General features: G+C 41.9%; 1 protein-coding gene across 3 annotated transcripts in view; it reads left to right on the top strand.

The window, feature by feature from the left end:
• CFTR (CF transmembrane conductance regulator) overlaps nt 1-17,331 on the top strand; it is a 92,126-nt gene that overhangs the window by 62,476 nt on the left and 12,319 nt on the right. For all 3 annotated transcript variants that reach the window (XM_082239465.1, XM_082239464.1, XM_082239466.1), the window contains 3 exons: nt 3,234-3,476; nt 5,300-5,455; nt 16,744-16,833. In XM_082239465.1, the coding sequence (XP_082095591.1) occupies nt 3,234-3,476; nt 5,300-5,455; nt 16,744-16,833 (489 nt within the window). The remainder of the gene's footprint in view (nt 1-3,233; nt 3,477-5,299; nt 5,456-16,743; nt 16,834-17,331) is intronic.

Here is a 17,331-nt window from a genome sequence, read left to right as displayed (position 1 = left end):
CAGCCCTCATAATTTTGGCTTCAGCCAACACTCTTGCTGTTTATTTATTTTATGTTTCCACTTATCTCCTTTAGAAATCTTTATAACATTACAGCTGCATATTTTGCAGATCTGTATTGCATAATGATATGTTCTATTTCATAGCTTTGCCCCAATAATTCTGATGACAACATTTTTTCCACTGTTACTTTCCTCCCCACCTACCACCCCTTTCCAAGCATCTGTTACATTAGCATTTTCTTCCTTTCTGTGTTTTTCAAATTGCCACCCTGGCATTGCAATTGCTACTTGCTTCTGGCACTCCTAGATTGCATGCCAGCAGGGAGACTTCTCAAATTGCAGACTCAAATGGTGTTCAGAAAGAGGACTATCACATTGGCTGAAGGGTACTGAATATTAATACAGAACACTAAATATTAATTTCAGGAAAAATCTACTAGAAGTGCATAATATGCTACAGCCTTTGTCATCAAATTACTCCACTGTTGCTGTCTATCTCATTTAATGGTGTTGGCCATTCACAGATCTACATAGCTTCAGGGGAGAAAAAAAAGAAGTTAATTATTTCCCCCATGAACATTTTCATTTGGATTTTTGCTTTCAAATTCCATGAGCTCATGAGGAAGTATCTAAATGCCCTGTAAAATCTTATGCATGTCTTTTTTTACATAGGACATCCTCTGGGCCTCTGCAGTTAATTGCTCAAATGATATTTTCAGGTGTGATGATTAGTCCTTACAAAGAATTTGTTAAAAGTGCTGCATAATTTCAAGCAAGAATAAAGAAAAAAAATGCATAATATGTGGGCTATATTGGATTCCTCATCAATTACAAAATGTCAGGCTGATGAACTGGAAATATAGCGTTGTAGTGGAAAACGGTTGATGCAAAATTTGTTGCAAAGGATTTGGAGCTAGGCAGATGTTTTCATGCCACAGAGATATACATATGTTGTGTACATTGTCTTTGTACTTTGAATGTTATAATTATTCCCTCAATTTAAAAAACACACACCACTCATTCAACCCTGCTGCCCATTCCTCTCGCTTGGTCTCAGCTGACCTCTGCTAAATCAATGACCTTTCTCCATCAGTTTTTAAGGGCCGTTTTGGTGTGCATACTTTTGCTTTGGGACATTGCTTCCCCCCTCTGCATCATCACACAAGGAGTTACATATGCAGAGCAGGACTCCACTAAACACCACGTCAGAGTATAGCACAAGAAATACAAGACAGATGAGAAACTCCTGTCTCCCAAGGTACATATTGTTGTTGTTGTTTAGTCGTGTCTGACTCTTCGTGACCCCATGGACCAGAGCACGCCAGGCGCGCCTGTCCTCCACTGCCTCCCACAGTTTGTTCAAACTCATGTTAGTAGCTTCAAGAACACTGTCCAACCATCTCGTCCTCTTCTCGTCCCCTTCTCCTTGTGCCCTCCATCTTTCCCAGCATCAGGGTCTTTTCCAGGGAGTCTTCTCTTCTCATGAGGTGTATTGGAGCATCAGCTTGAGGATCTGTCCTTCCAGTGAGCACTCAGGGCTCATTTCCTTCAGAATGGATAGGTTTGATCTTTTTTCAGTCCATGGGACTCTCAAGAGTCTCCTCCAGCACCATAATTGAAAAGCATCAATTCTTCGGCAATCAGCCTTCTTTATGGTCCATCTCTCACTTCCATACATCACTACTGGGAAAACCATGGCTTTAACTATACGGACCTTTGTCGGCAAGGTGGTGTGTCTGCTTTTTAAGATGCTGTCTAGGTTTATCATCGCTTTTCTCCCAAGGTACATATACAAACTAGATTATCTTTTCCCTTATAATTCTGTAAGTGAGACAACTCTGACAGAAGCCTGAGGCTTACTGAAGTTTATTCTTATCATAATAAACTGGCTTTGCATGATAGACCAGTGACTTTAATTGCTTACTTTAGAAATGTGTTTGCAAATGCATTTCTGCTATTATTTGTCATATTTTATATCATGCCTTTGCTGTTTGGATATTGGATGTACATGGATCTTGCTTCAGCTTCAGCTTTCTTTTCTTTTCAGCAGTAATGTTACTGTTCTCCCCTGTGACTCGAAGAAAATGTGTGTGCAATGGTGGGGATGGCTGGCACGGCTGCATTTGAGCAGCAAGCCACGCCCCCGCCGAGCTTCCCTATTGGGTGCGCAACCGGGGAGAGGCGTGACGCGCCAGCCCTGGAGTTGAAGCAGGGGGCGAAGCGCCCCCTGCATGATGCGGGAATCGTCTTCCATCCATAACTCCTCCACTCCTGGGAGGAGGAGAGGCTTTACTGTTCTCCCCTGTGACTTCAGATGTGTCTCTTTCAGGGGGAAACAAAACACTTTCTTGAACTCCTTTCCCTTTTAAATCCGATTCACATTAGTTATTTCTTGCCACTCCCCTAGCTTCATTAAATCAGCTTTTTTTTCTTTAATAGAAAGGGAACAAGGCTTCTTCCCTTTCTTGCCTTCTTCAGAGTCACAATTTCAGTCATCACATGATTGGTTTTGTCCCAGCTACATTCTATCTTTTCATTTACCAGTTTAGTGCTAGTTAATGAGCAAGCCATTCACAGCTCATTTATTTGAATAAAGTTTTTCTTTTATTCTTTTTGCTTGCAACAACTCAGTAGTAGTATGAACAGCATATGGATAACTGAGTGGCCTTTCTTTGAACTTTCTGACCAAAGTAAATGAATCAAAAGTGCCAATCAGGACTTAGGAACAGTGTTTTCCGAAGTCTGACTGCATGACAGCTACACAAGCAGAAAAACAACCAGTTAACCACAAAGACTTGCAGTACTTTCCCACCATTAACGCACAAAGATTCTTTATCATGAAGTTTGCTTTCCCATGGTGAACAAGTCCCATTGTTGTCCTAAGAGCTGAAAGGTCAGGATAAACTAATAACTGTCTTTCAGAAACTCTTTTTAAGAATAGCCCTGCTAAAGAATTAACTGTGGCAGAAGCAGGCTACCGCTGCTCATCTTAACACTATCACATACAATTAATAGGGAATATATATATATATATATATATATATATATATATATATAAAAGTGTCAGAGAACCAAGTACTTTGTCTTCACAATTTATACACTACAAAGAAAAGATTGATTTGTTGACATCAAACTCAGTAGGGTGAAGTTTGTCTGCTTCTGTGCCAAGCTATGCGTGGAAAAAAAAAGATGTTTCAAAAAATGACTTCAGTGGTTCTTGGTCTGGTTTTCAGATGCGGTCAGTGAGCCGAGTATTTAAGTTTATTGATATGCCAACAGAAGAATCCAAAACTGCACCGTCTTTGAAAAATGGAGAGCTTTCACGCACCCTCATAATTGAGAATAGGCATGCAAAGGAAAAGACTGTCTGGCCATCTGGCGGGCAAATGACAGTGAAGAATCTCACGGCCAAGTACATAGATGGAGGACTGGCCATACTCGAAAATATTTCCTTTTCAATAAGTCCAGGACAAAGGGTAAGAATTTTTTCAATTAAACTCATTTTAGTTAATCCGCTGTCAAGCAAGTGCCACCACTATTCCTAAAAGAAAAGTAATACTTGATTACTAACCTGAAGCACGTCACAATAAATATTCAAGTTATTTTAATATGCAGTAAATCATGTAGGAACATTTCACAATAATTATTCACATTATTTTAATATGCAGTGAGTTGTGCAGGAACAGAGGGAAAGCCCATTGGCTGGGTATTTGTAAAAAGGAACCCACAATTTCTAGAAATGCTGAGCATAGAAAGAGCGCAGAGTTAATGAGAATTTGCTGTAAAAACATGGAGGATGGGTAAAATATCCAGAAAATAAATTTTATTTCCTATTTCTGTACATTTACCTGCTTTCACTGTCTCTTTGTTTCGCTGCTTGTCCGGTGGGAAGCCTTGCTCATGAATATAGGTTTGCACATAGAAAAGAAAAATATAGGGTAGTGTGCTAGTTACACAATATCAAATTGAAATTGAAAACATTGTGGGTGAGATACAACATCACACCTGCAGATACAATGGGGTTCTCTTGCCTGCCCTCCGCCCTGCTGTCCCTCAACCCTCTATAGCATATTTGGGGGCATACAGGGGACTGTTTCTGTAAACAGAAGTCTGAGTGAGACACCCCTACTGGATATTCTCCTATGACACTATGAATAATAATAATAATAATAATAATAATAATAATAATAATAATAATAGTAATTTTTATTTATACCCTGCCCTCCCCAGCCAAGACCGGGCTCAGGGTGGCTAACAACCAATGATAAAAACAAGTTGATTAAAACACAATTTAAAAAACAAGATTAAAATACAACATTAAAACATTAGGATGCAGCCTCTTCACAGGAGGAGAAAGGAGAAAGAAAGAGGGGGAGGGAATCAAACTGATTCTAAGCCAAAGGCCAGGTGGAACAACTCTGTCTTACAGGCCCTGCAGAAAGAAATCAGATCCCGCAGGGCCCTGGTCTCATGAGACAGACCGTTCCACCAGGTTGGAGCCAGTGTTGAAAAGGCCCTGGCTCTGGATAAGGCTAATCTGACTTCCTTAGGGCCCGGGACCTCTAGGGTGTTGCAATTTTGGACCTTAAAGTCCTCCATGGGGCATACCAGGAGAGGCGGTCCCGTAGGTACGAGGGTCCTAGGCCGTGAAGGGCTTTAAGGGTCAAAACCAGCACCTTAAATCTGACCCTGTACTCCACCGGGAGCCAGTGCAGAATGATTTTATTGGAAATCAATAACTTATTTAGAAACATCGTTTAGATAGATAAAGCTCCTGGCTGGCACTTTGGTGCCAGAATAACATACAATATTTGCAGAAATGAGTTTCAAAAATAATAATAAAATAAAATAAATGAGTTTCCAGTTTTGGTTGGAAGCAGGGGTTTTCTTTTCCCAGCTGGAACTCACCAGAACTCAGTTCCGGCACCATTGCCATTATAAGAGAAAAAGGGAGGTGTTCATGGTGAGTTCCGGCTCTTCTTTATCTAGTAAAATAGCACTGGTCTGAACTATGAACTATGAATGAACTGTGGTTCATATGACTGGACGTTTGCCCAATTTTGATGCCAAGGGGAAGGTAGCAAAACTAGGGCAAAAATGTGTTCTTGTTATAAGGACAGATTCTACCATATCATCAGAAGCTGTGCACATTCCTGCTGTTACATTAATATTTATGGTTTCAAGCCCATCTCAACACAAAACATTCTTCTCTGAACTGCTCTTCTGTTAATTTCTAGCACGCAAATGATTAATTTATGAGAGCGGTTTCTTCATTAATTTATGTTTATAAATATTGCAGGTGGGTCTTTTAGGAAGAACTGGCTCAGGGAAAAGTACACTGCTTTTTGCCTTTTTAAGACTCTTGACCACAGAAGGAGATATTCAAATTGATGATGTCTCCTGGAACACCGTCTCTGTGCAGCAGTGGAGAAAAGCATTTGGAGTAATACCTCAGGTAAATTTACAGTAGCCTGTAAAATAAGTTTTTACATAAATCAATCTGCCCAAAATTGTACTTTGTTGATGCACAAAACTTCAAATTGATTTAAAGTTAGAAAAGTGGAAAAGAAATAAAACTAGACCAGATAGATATAAGACTTAAGAGTAGGACAGAACGTGTGTGCATTCTTGTCTTCCCTGTTTGCAGGGCCTTCTCTGTAGTGGCACCCTCGTGATGGAATTCCCTCCCCCTGGACGCAAGGATAACCCTCACAATACTGGGCTTCTGTCATGAAGTAAAATGTATTTGTTTACCCAAGACATTGGTGGAATTATGTTAAAAGATTAGCAACTTCATAGCTGAGTTTTGTAAGAACTCTTGAGTGGATGCTATCTGGACCCAGTAACGTGTTAGTTTTTAGTTTGTCAGACAGGCCCACACCTTAATTTCCTATCACCGCTATTTACCTCAGTTCCTTATACGCCTTTCTTAAGAAAGTTAATCCGGTTCAAAGATCAATGAAATTGTAATAAAGGATTAATTCAGCAATTGCCTTTTCCTTCTTTAGCACATCTCCCTTGTCATTCCAAGGTCTTTCTGCCTCCACGGCCTGTTTCCTGCTTCAAATGTATTTAAATAATGTTTAAGTATTGTTCTTAATGCTTTTATGATTTTAATTTTTTTTTAATCCCTTATTGTCTGCTTGCATTCCTTTTGTGCTCTCCTTATATGGGCAAGTATTCCGTTTTCTGAAGGAAGTCTTCTTGCTTCTGTTAGCTTCTTAATAGCTGGTACAGTATCTTCTTGGCCTGGGTGGTACCTCTCTTGGTCTGCATTCCAGTTAAGCTGCTATTATTGTGGTTTTGAATACCCACCCTCAATCATTCTGGGGAGATTTCACCATCTTGACTTTCCTATTCAACTTCCTTTTTACCAATCCCTTCCTTTTTTTAAACTCCTCTTTGGAAGCCAAGTGTGACTGTGCTGGACTTTCTTGGCAATTGTCCACTTACTACTTACATATCTCTTGAATTTACTAGTGCTGAGGTCATTGTTTCTAAATGGTTGAAGAACACCACAGGTCGCAGGGACCACTTAAGTCCAGAGTCTGGTCATTTCCATGACAAACTTTTTGTGTGGAACACTACGTTTGAACCCACTCTTCGATAAAAATACTGAAGTGTTTGCTCTGTGCTCAGGCTAACATACCTGTTCATTTCTTACTAATGGTAACTGGCTTAACATAGTCACATTCAACACTTGCCAAGAAATTTAAAGTAATTCCTCCAAGGTTCTCAGTTACTGATAAATTGGTGTGTCTACTACCTCCCCTGCTGCACTTTTAAAAGTAAGCAACAGAACAAAGAAAGCCTTTTGTGTTCCTGCTTCTAACCAAATTTTAATATTTGTTTGCTCTTTCCCTGTTTCCCGGAAGAGATGCAAATTTATTGTTAAAACTCTGGAGGTTATGTTCAAATGTAACATCCTGTCCCACAGTTCACTATTTCATTTTTTTTTTTAAAAAAAAGTTTTTCCTTGCTTACTCTCAGTGGTTTCTTTCCTTCACGGAGCTTTCTTACACTGGATCATGAAGGTGGTTGAATTTGTTAGGTGACCTGCCTCTAATTCCTGCTGTTAATTGCAGTGGTCAACCATTCAGGAAGGATTTCAAGAAACCTCACTAGGCTCTCCCAGGAAATTACTTCCACATAACATAAATTTCTTCTCAGTGGCAGGCATTAGCTCTCCAACACTTCAAGGCATTAGAGTTCAGTCAGTGTGTCTAAAAAGAACTGGGAACTGACAATATTGTGTGCCTGAGAATTGTTCTCACTTTCCTGTAACCGCAGTCTACTCATATCACTTATGTAAACTTCATACCTGTCTACTTTCAATATGTAAAAAATGGAGTTCAGTTGCAATTTAGTGGCCATCTTGTGTTACTGCCTGTAAAAGACACAAAATCCTTGTCAGGAAGGAAAAAGGAGTCTCTCTTTTTTTTTTTTTTTGCATAAATAACGTATATATTTATACACTTTAAAATATTTATAAGCTGCCTTTTGATTTCAAGTCTCTATTTTTTTTTGAAATAATTTAAATTAATTTTCCAAACATATAATAAAACAAATAATAAAACAAAACAAAACATACAAACAAGTAAACATGTATAATTTCTTAAACTTATTTTCATTCACCTTGCTTCCCAGACTTCCCCATACCTCCCTTTTTCTGCATCCTTATGTTTACCCTTTCTCAGCAACGCTCCATTCAATTAATTCACTCATTTTCGTTATACATTCCTTAAAGTATATTCCTTAAAGTTATGATTTCTTAAAGTATATTCCTTAAAGTTATGATTTACAGCTGCAATTCTCTATTTCTTAACACCATAACATCTCAGCAATCGTCAATCTTACAACAGTTTTTAAGATATTTTTTGAATTTCTTCCAATCTTCTTCTACTGTCTCACACCCCTGATCGCGGATTCTGCCGGTCATCTCTGCCATTCCCATATACTCAATCACCTTCGCTTGCCATTCTTCCAGAGTGGGTAGCTGCTGCGTCTTCCAATGCTTTGCCAGAAGAATTCTTGCCGCTGTAGTAGCATACATAAAAAATGTTCTGTCCTTCCTTGGCACCAATTGGCCCACCATGCCCAGGAGAAAGGCCTCTGGTTTTTTCAAAAATGTCCATTTAAGGACCTTTTTAATTTCATTATAGATCATTTCCCAGTAGGCCTTTACCCTCGGGCAGGTCCACCAAAGGTGGTAGAAGGTTCCTTCAGTCTCATTACATTTCCAACATTTATTATTGGGCAGATGATAAATTTTTGCAAGTTTAACTGGGGTCATGTACCACCTATAGATCATTTTCATTATATTCTCTCTCAAAGCATTACAAGCCGTAAACTTAATACGTATATTCCGTAACTGTTCCCAATCATCAAACACAATGTCATGACCCATGTCTTGTGCCCATTTGATCATTGCTGATTTTGCTGTTTCATCTTGTGTATTCCACTTCAGCAGCAAATTATACATTCTTGACAAGTTCTTAGTATTGGGTTCTAACAATTCTGTTTCTAGTTTCGACCTCTCCATCTGGAAACCTATTTTCCTGTCCTGTTTAAATACCTCGTTTATCTGAAGGTAATGCAACCAATATCGTACTTTAGACTTTAGTTTGTCATAACTCTGTAATTTAACTCTTTCACCATCTTGTTCTAGAATTTCACAATATTTAGGCCATTTGGACTCCATATTAAGTTTTTTTGTCTCTTTAGCCTCCATTGATGATAACCACCTGGGAGTTTTACTTTCCAGTAAATCCTTATATCTTATCCAAACATTGTACAATGCTTTCCTAACAATATGGTTTTTAAAGCCTTTATGCATTTTTACCTTGTCATACCATATATATGCATGCCAACCATATCTATTGTCATACCCTTCCAGATCCAAAATGTCTGTATTTTCAAGAAGCAGCCATTGTTTCAGCCAGCAAAACGCTGCCGATTCATAATAAAGTTTCAGGTCCGGCAGGGCAAATCCCCCTCTGTCTTTTGCATCAGTTAAAATCTTAAAGTTTATTCAGGAAAAAGGAGTCTCACGGCAACACTAAGCATTGTTCTTAGTGGTCCATCTTCCTCCTATTGGAAAATAATGTGAAATGGTGAAAGGGAAACTTTGAGAAGAGCAAGTAGCAAGACAATGCTTACTCCATTTGGATACAATTATAAGCATCAAAGAATGCAGTTTAGGGTATGTGTGGCTTGCTAGCATTAGCAAGAAGTTGAACTTGTAGTACCTTCTACAGTGGTACCTCAGGTTACATACGCTTCAGGTTACAGACTCCGCTAACCCAGAAATAGTGCTTCAGATTAAGAACTTTGCTTCAGGATGAGAACAGAAATTGCGCTCCGGCGGCATGGTGGCAGCAGGAGGCCCCATTAGCTAAAGTGGTGCTTCAGGTTAAGAACAGTTTCAGGTTAAGTACGGACCTCTGGAACGAATTAAGTACTTTACCCGATGTACCACTGTACTCTGCATTACTAAACCCCCTTGCTCCAACCTGTTTTTAAATGGGTTACCCAAATTAAATTTTTATATTCCAGTTTTGCTAGCTGAGCAATCAACCCATGTCCTTTTCCTTTTCTTCTTCTTCTTCATCATCAAAAAATTATGCTGCCCTTCACCTACCTGTAGATCTCAGGGCAGTTCACAGCAAAAAAATACACAATGAGAACATCAAAACAAAACAATTAATTCCCCTCCCACAATCACATTCAAAAGGGTATAGGATGTTAATCAGCCCAAGGCCTGGTTGAAGAGGAATGCTTTTGCCTGGCACCCCTCCCATACCCAAGAATCTCCTGATGATCTCCTGATGGTCTCTGCTGACTCTCCAGAGAGGAGGAGGCGTGTCCTGCCTATCTACTTATTCTGCCCAGCAACATATCAGTGTGTGTGTGAGTGAGAGTCAGTCAGTCAGTGTATCGGAGAAAGTGAGAGTGTTAGAGATCCTAGAGATTAGATTGCTGCTAAGAGCAGCTGCAGACTCTCAGTGTAGCATTGATTTATGCTTAGAATATTCAGCTCTGTATATAGTTTTGTATCATAGTTGTAGTTATAGAATAAAAGGAAGATACTCTACAGAGCTGCTCTCCGAGTGGTTTATACTCTGCAAGACTCTGCAAAACTCTGCTGCGCAACGACTGTATTATTGAGACAGTGAATCCGGTGCTCTCAGCTCTAAGCTGTGAGTCCACAGCACTGTGACCTGTTCCTGTGAGAAAGGAGGTCTCTGGCGGTGCTACCCAGCTCGCCTAGCCCAGTCGGGGTTGAGGTGCAAGAGTCCAGTTGGTGCACTGGCTCTAGGGCGATGCTGACACCTATAGGAGTATAACAAATTTGTCAGCTGAACCCCCCTGGGGAAGGCATTCCACAAATGAGGAGTCACTGCAGAAAAGGCCTGTTCTCATGTTGTCACTCCCAGGAGCTCCTGTGGGCACGAAGAAGGGCCTCAGATTATGACTGTAGTGTCTGGATTGGTTCATATGAGAGCCAGTGTAGTGTAGTGGTTAAGAGCGATAGACTCATAATCTGGGGAACCGGGTTCGCGTCTCCGCTCCTCCACATGCAGCTGCTGTGGGTGACTTTGGGCCAGTCACACTTCTGTGAAATCTCTCAGCCCCACTCACCTCACAGAGTGTTTGTTGTGGGGGAGGAAGGGAAAGGAGAATGTGAGTCGCTTTGAGACTCCTTAAAGGGAGTGAAAGGCGGGATATCAAATCCAAACTCTTCTTCTTCTTCTTCTTCTTCTTCTTCTTCTTCATATGGAGTGAGGCAGTCCTTGAGGTATTGGGGTCCTGGGCCGTTTAAGGCTTTATAGGTCAAAACCAGCACTTTGATTTGGGCCCAGGAACGAATTGGCAGCCAGTGCAGTTGAGCCAAGATTGGTGTTGTATGCGAGCAACCTGGCCATCTTGCCCATGACACTTGGGCTGCCTCTTCTTACTCTCCTCCCTCTCATTAGGTTGTAAATTTATGTATGTTAAGATGGGAACTAAATGAGACCTGGATAAACATATGTAGGTTCAGGCCACATTCATGTACAGTGGTACCTCAGGTTACATACGCTTCAGGTTACAGACTCCGCTAACCCAGAAATAGTACCTCAGGTTAAGAACTTTGCTTCAGGATGAGAACAGAAACCGTGCAGTGGTGGGAGACCCCATTAGCTCCGGTGGCGCGGCAGCAGCAGGAGGCCCCATAAGGTAAAGTGGTGCTTCAGGTTAAGAACAGTTTCAGGTTAAGAACGGACCTCTGGAATGAATTAAGTACTTAACCCGAGGTACCATTGTATTAGTTTACAGAGGTGATAAGTAAGGTTGAAATGAAGTATAGTTTTTTTAAAAAATTATTAAACAGGGTAGTTCACAAAGTAAAAATGCAAGATAAAAAAACCACAAAATACATAATAAAAACAAGAACAAAACCCGCCTGCAAACCAAGAACTCCCTCCCTATAGACAGTTGCTGCTTTTAATTACAGTTGCATAGTATTCATATATCCTGTGACAAGAACAGTTGCAATGTAGGAAATCCAGCAGGAAACAAGACAGCAACAAAAAGTCAGCATTACAATGAGCTGAACCATCTGCTGACCTATACCCATGAGCAGAACTCCTAGGGAGATCAATAACAACTTTAAATGTTGGGCAAGGGACCAGTATTTAGATTACTTCCTGTAAGGCATCAATCCTGCAATATACTTCTTGGCTTATGCTTTCATCGATGCCCATAGGAGTCAGTGTGTCCAAGGGATGTTTGGTCTATGTTGAGATCAGATCCCCAAAGACCTGTAATTTCCAGTTATGTAGTGTTCCTGTTCAGTGTTCTCCATATTTGACAGCTAAATGACAGTGTCCACTGATGACTCTGTGAGGCCAATGTATGTTGCATTCAGGAGGCTGCAACAACACTGAAAAGGGATGAGAGAAGTCATTTGGACTGCCAGATTCATCTAGAGATCTTTAAAAGCTCTGACCACAGGAAAAGCACACACAGATTGATTTCCTCTCAAATGCTAGTATATTAAAATCAAATACCCTGTTCCCACAATGAATGCATACAATGGATGCTATTTTAGGGGAGAGTTGCTCATAGTGTCTGAATAGGATGGAAGTGACAGCGGCTAAATTAACCCGACAGGAGTTGTATCCTGTTCCATATTTGCAGTTTCCTTATGCAATATATAAAAAAAATAGGGAGATTTTGGGATTTCACAAGCTTTTGTCTGTTTGCATGTAAAGTTTCCAGTTTCCTCATTTTTCCCCCTTCCTTGTATCTCATTAATGGATTTTGATCTGAAGGGTGTGATGTCAGTTAAATATTTGGCTGGATTAAGAAACTAAAGGAAATTAATTCTGAAAATTACTTTACAAAACAAAGCAGCATTCCTAGGGAAGTCAGCTGAATTGGCACGTGAAAACCTAGTGTGGGCAGCATTTTGTGTAGAAGTATCACCTGTGCCATGAAGGTACCTTTCTCTACTGAAAACTGGTTTGTTCACTTCTGTTTTCTTTGCCACCACAGGAGTTCAAAATATTTAAATTCCTTATTTTAATATGCAGCAAACCAAGTGTAAACAGAGGTTTGCCAGACATAGCTTCGTCCCTTGCCTTTGTGCCACCACACCCAGTAATCTTAAAGAAGCTAATCCCAAATCAGATAACACCGCCATCTTTAAGAAACCACTGCCCCACATAAGAAAACAAAAGCAGAAATGTACATTCCCTGCCTTAGGGAAGTTATTTTTCTCATCCCAGGGAAAAATATACCTGCTGAAAGACAAAGAAAGAACCTGATATAGTTATTGCTAACTAAACAACACACAGTACCTTCTGCAGTTTCTAGATTTCTAAGCATGTTCTGCAGAATAGTTCTGGTGGAGTAAACTGGGACTTACTCCCAGGTAACTCCTGAATTGACAGCAATTCTGGCGCATTAGTCTAAGGCTGCAATCCCATGCAGACTTGGAGAATAAGGCCTTCTGAACTCTGTAAACAGGCTTAGGGTTGGATGATAAGTGTGTTACTGCAAACAAGACCATATGTATTCGATATGTTTGATAATGACTATGAGACATGCCAAAAATGACACATTTGGGTATGGCAAGTACAGTTGTGAATCTGGCCGTAGTCAGATTCACAATTTAATTTTTTAATTTTTTATATTTATGTATATGTTTATTTATACAGTGGTACCTCTGGCTATGAACTTAATTCATTCCGGAGGTCCAATCTTAAGCTAAAACCATTCTTATCCTGAGGCGTGCTTTTGCTAATGGGGCCTCCCGTTCGCAAGTGCCTCCAGCACATGATTTCTGTTCGCATCCTGGGGCAAAGTTTGCAACCAGGAGCAGCTACTTCTGGTTTAGCAGGGCTTGTAACCTGAAGCATTCGTAACCAGAAGTACCATTGTATGCTGCTTCTTGGGCCTAGAAAGGGCCCACAAAGCAACTTACAATTAAAACAATTCAAATACAATACAAATAGTTTAAATACAATAAAACAGTGATATTGAATAAAATCATGAAAAGAGTATAACAGCTGCAGCTTACTGTATTTTTCACCCCTATAGGAGGCACTTTCCCCCCTCCCAAAATGAAGGGGAAATGTGTGTGTGTCCTACGGGGCGAATGCAGGCTTTCGCTGAAGCCTGGAGAGCGAGATGCATCGGTGCGCACCAACCCCTCTCGCTCTCCAGGCTTCAGGAAGCTATCCGCAAGCCTTGCAAGCCCGGGGGAGTTCCCGCGGGCTCGCAAGGCTTGCGGGCAGCAGCCCGGAGCATGGGGCGCCCTCTGGAGGAGGTCCCGCTGGGCACGCGAGGCTTGGGGCAGCAGCTTGCATCCCGAAGCACGGGGTGCCCTCCGGAGGATGCCCCGTGCTTCGGGAAGGTGTCCTCAAGCCTCCCGCGCAGCTTGGGGCGGCAGCCTGCATCCCGAAGCATGGGGTGCCCTCTGGAAGACGCCCCGTGCTTCGGGAAGGTGTCCGCAAGCCTCCCGCGCCTGGCAGGAGGTCCCACTGGGTGCGCGAGGCTTGGGGCGGCAGCCTGCAGCCTGAAGCACGGGGCGCCCTCCGGAGGATGCCCCGTGCTTCGGGAAGGTGTCCGCAAGCCTTGCACGCCCGGCGGGAGGTCCCGCCGGGCGTGCAAGGCTTGAGGCAGCAGCCTGTTCTGGGGGCTGGGGTCGGGGGAAGCTCGGGCTTCCCCTGCACCAGCCCCGCGCCTTGGGGGGGGAATAATTTTTTTTCTTTATTTCTCCCCCCAAAAAACTAGGTGCGTCTTATGGGGCGGTGCGTCCTATGGGGCGAAAAATACGGTAATCAACGGGGGAGACAAAGACTTCAAATCAAAATAAAAGCTAGATTGGAAAATATGGTGCTCTCAAACTCCATAAAGTTGAGAGAGAGAGGAGACCAACTAAATGTATTCAGGGATGGCATTTCACAACCTAATGTCACAGAACAGAAGGCCTTGCTTTGCTTCCCATCCACCAAGCCATGAAGGCTTATGGCATGCTAATAATGCCTCATATATTTAGTCCCGTGGGTGAAGGGGATTCTATCAAAGGACCTTTGGATACCCCAGTCCCAAACTATTGGTTTTCACATGTACAAGCAGAGCCAAGAATGTCATCGTAATAATCCCTGCATGAATTATCCGAAGGAGTCAGCTATGCCATCATTCACATGACCTAACTTCTTCCATTTTTACTCACATAGCCAAACTCATTGGATCATCAATTGCATTGCATGGAAATACAAAGCATAAGCGAGCTTTTACATTGCAGATAAGAGGTCACTCACTTTTGGGGAGCTGTCAGCACATTTGCAAAGTGGAGAAACTTTTGTGGCCTCCACAAAACCCCACAACCCAGAACGCTCTGCAACCTCTTCTGCTGGTTACAATAAAATGCTTTCAGGCCTAATTTCAGGTGGGGTCCCGTGGATGTCAAGGGAAGGCCTTTGTGGGCACCTGTGTGTTTGAAGGCACCAGGTTGCTGACCCCTGTTCTAGATGGTTGTAGCTGTTATGTCCAGGCCAGTTCCTATACGAACTGAAATAGTCTTTGTTACTTGTTTCATTAGTAATGTAAAAGGGATGAGGAAGAGGGGAAACGATCACCTTTCAAGCTTTCCAATAGGCAGTGTTTATTCAGCGGGCACAATGGAGGGGAAGTCGCAGCGAAAGCTACTTTCTCTGAGAGAAAAATCTGCCAAGGGCCTTCGGTGACGCAGAAAGTGTCACATTCTCCTCACCTTCTCAGAGCAGTTGTGAAAGAGTTACTGTCATCTGAAGCGGAATAAATCATTCCTGGCAGGAGTGATACAAAGTCTCTCACACTGCTTAAAGAGATTAAGCAAATATTGAATTTGGACTGTGTCGTTCTCCGCCTCCCCCAAGACACAGTTTCCTGTGTGTGACTAAGAGGTGTCCATTTCTCACCATGGGAGAAGCAGGGAAACAGCTTTAGCTTCATTGACAGACAACAATCTCACTGGCTTCAGTAGGAATTAGGAGCAGGATGTGGAAAGATAAAGCATAACATTCGAATATAAAAATGCATCTCCTCTACTTCCTTACCTACCGTGACAGGAAACAGGAAGCAGCAAACAGAAAAATGCACACCATAACTTCAGTTGTGCAAGACTCCTGCGCTAATGGATTATTGTTACCGCTTTCCTCACAGAAAGCCTATCACATTCTTCTTATTATGCAGGAGTTTTGTTTCACTTATTTCAGGGGCAGGGACTCGTCGCCTTCCAGATGTTGCCAAACTCCAGGTCCCATCATTACTGACTGTTGGCCTTCCTGGCTGGGACTGATGGGAGCTGAATTCCAACAATATCTGGAGCCACAGTTTCCGCTCCCTGTATTATGGAACAAGATAGTTTGGGGGCAATTTTGAGCAGTACTTGCTGTTTGGATGGGGTCCTGGAGAACAGCAAAGGCAAAAATATCAGGAAAAATAAATAGAACCAAGGATACGATTTGGTGCAATGCAGTGGTTTTCTCATTGCGAGAGGTGAGGTTACAGGGAACCAGGCAGAGGGCCTTTTCGGTAGTGGCACCCGCCCTGTGGAACACCCTCCCAGCAGATGTCAGACAGATAAATAGCTATCTGAATTTTAAAAGACAGCTGAAGGGGAGGTTTTTAGTGTTTGATGTGTTTTTCCTATATTTTCCTGTATTTTGTTGGGAGCTACCCGACAACCCAGTCAGATAGGTGGTATAATAGGGTGGCGCTGTGGTCTAAACCACTGAGCTTCTTGGGCTTCCGATCGGAAGGTTGGCGGTTCGAATCCCCGCGACAGGGTGAGCTCCCGTTGCTCTGTCCCAGCTCCTGCCAACCTAGCAGTTCAAAAGCATGCCAGTGCAAGTAGATAAATAGGTACAGCTGTGGTGGGAAGGTAAATGGCATTTCTGAGTGATCTGGCTTCCATAACCGTGTTCTGTTGTGCCAGATGCAGTTTAGTCATGCTGGCCACATGACCCGGTGAGCTGTCTGTGGGCAAACGCTGGTTTCCTCGGCCTGAAAGCGAGAAGAGAGCTGCGACCCCATACCCGTCCCCCACCTGCTCCCACTAACACATTTAAAAGGGAATAGGATGTTAATCAGCCAAAGTCATGTTTGAAGAGGAACAGAAAATGGCTGTTTTATCAGCTATAGCCTTAGCTCTTCCACATAAATTCTGCAAACAGGTTTTTTTAAAAAAATTGTTTTGTTCTACCTCCACAGAAAGTGTTCATATTTTCTGGATCTTTTCGAAAGAACTTGGACCCTTATGGACAGTGGACTGATGAAGAACTATGGAAAGTTGCTGAGGAGGTAGGAATGCCCATCTTTGTTAGTTATGTTTTCAGGGAGAGCAATATAATTCCCAAGTGGTCAAGGCATGACAAGGGACTCGGCTACATTGGCAAAGAAAAAGCACTTTATATGCATTGTATATGCATTATAACACTGTGGCACCAGATGGCGCTTTGGAGTTTTGTTTTTGCCAACCCGATTTCTCATACAAAGTTTACGCGTTTAACTGAAATGTTTTTTTGATGTGTCTAGATCCTGCCAAGATGGCCCAATAACTTTGTTACTCCCCTCTGATAAGATGTTGCGGATCAGACTTTTTCCTTCTCCTAGATAAATTGCCGTCTCATTAAGGAAAGTGTGGTGTGGACAACTGCAAATATTTGTTGCTCATTTTAATTTAGTATGTCTGCCTTGTGCATTTTTAAAACTACTTAAAACTTTGTAATCATATGTAATTGCATTCATTTGCTGATTGGGTAAGGAAGCAGAAATATATGTATATTTATTTATTTATTT

The sequence above is a fragment of the Podarcis vaucheri genome (assembly GCF_965113315.1).
Source record: "Podarcis vaucheri genome assembly, chromosome: 10".
Taxonomy (NCBI): Eukaryota; Metazoa; Chordata; class Lepidosauria; order Squamata; family Lacertidae; genus Podarcis; species Podarcis vaucheri.
The sequence above is the reverse complement of the archived record's forward strand: the minus strand, read 5'-3'. Positions and strand labels throughout refer to the sequence as shown.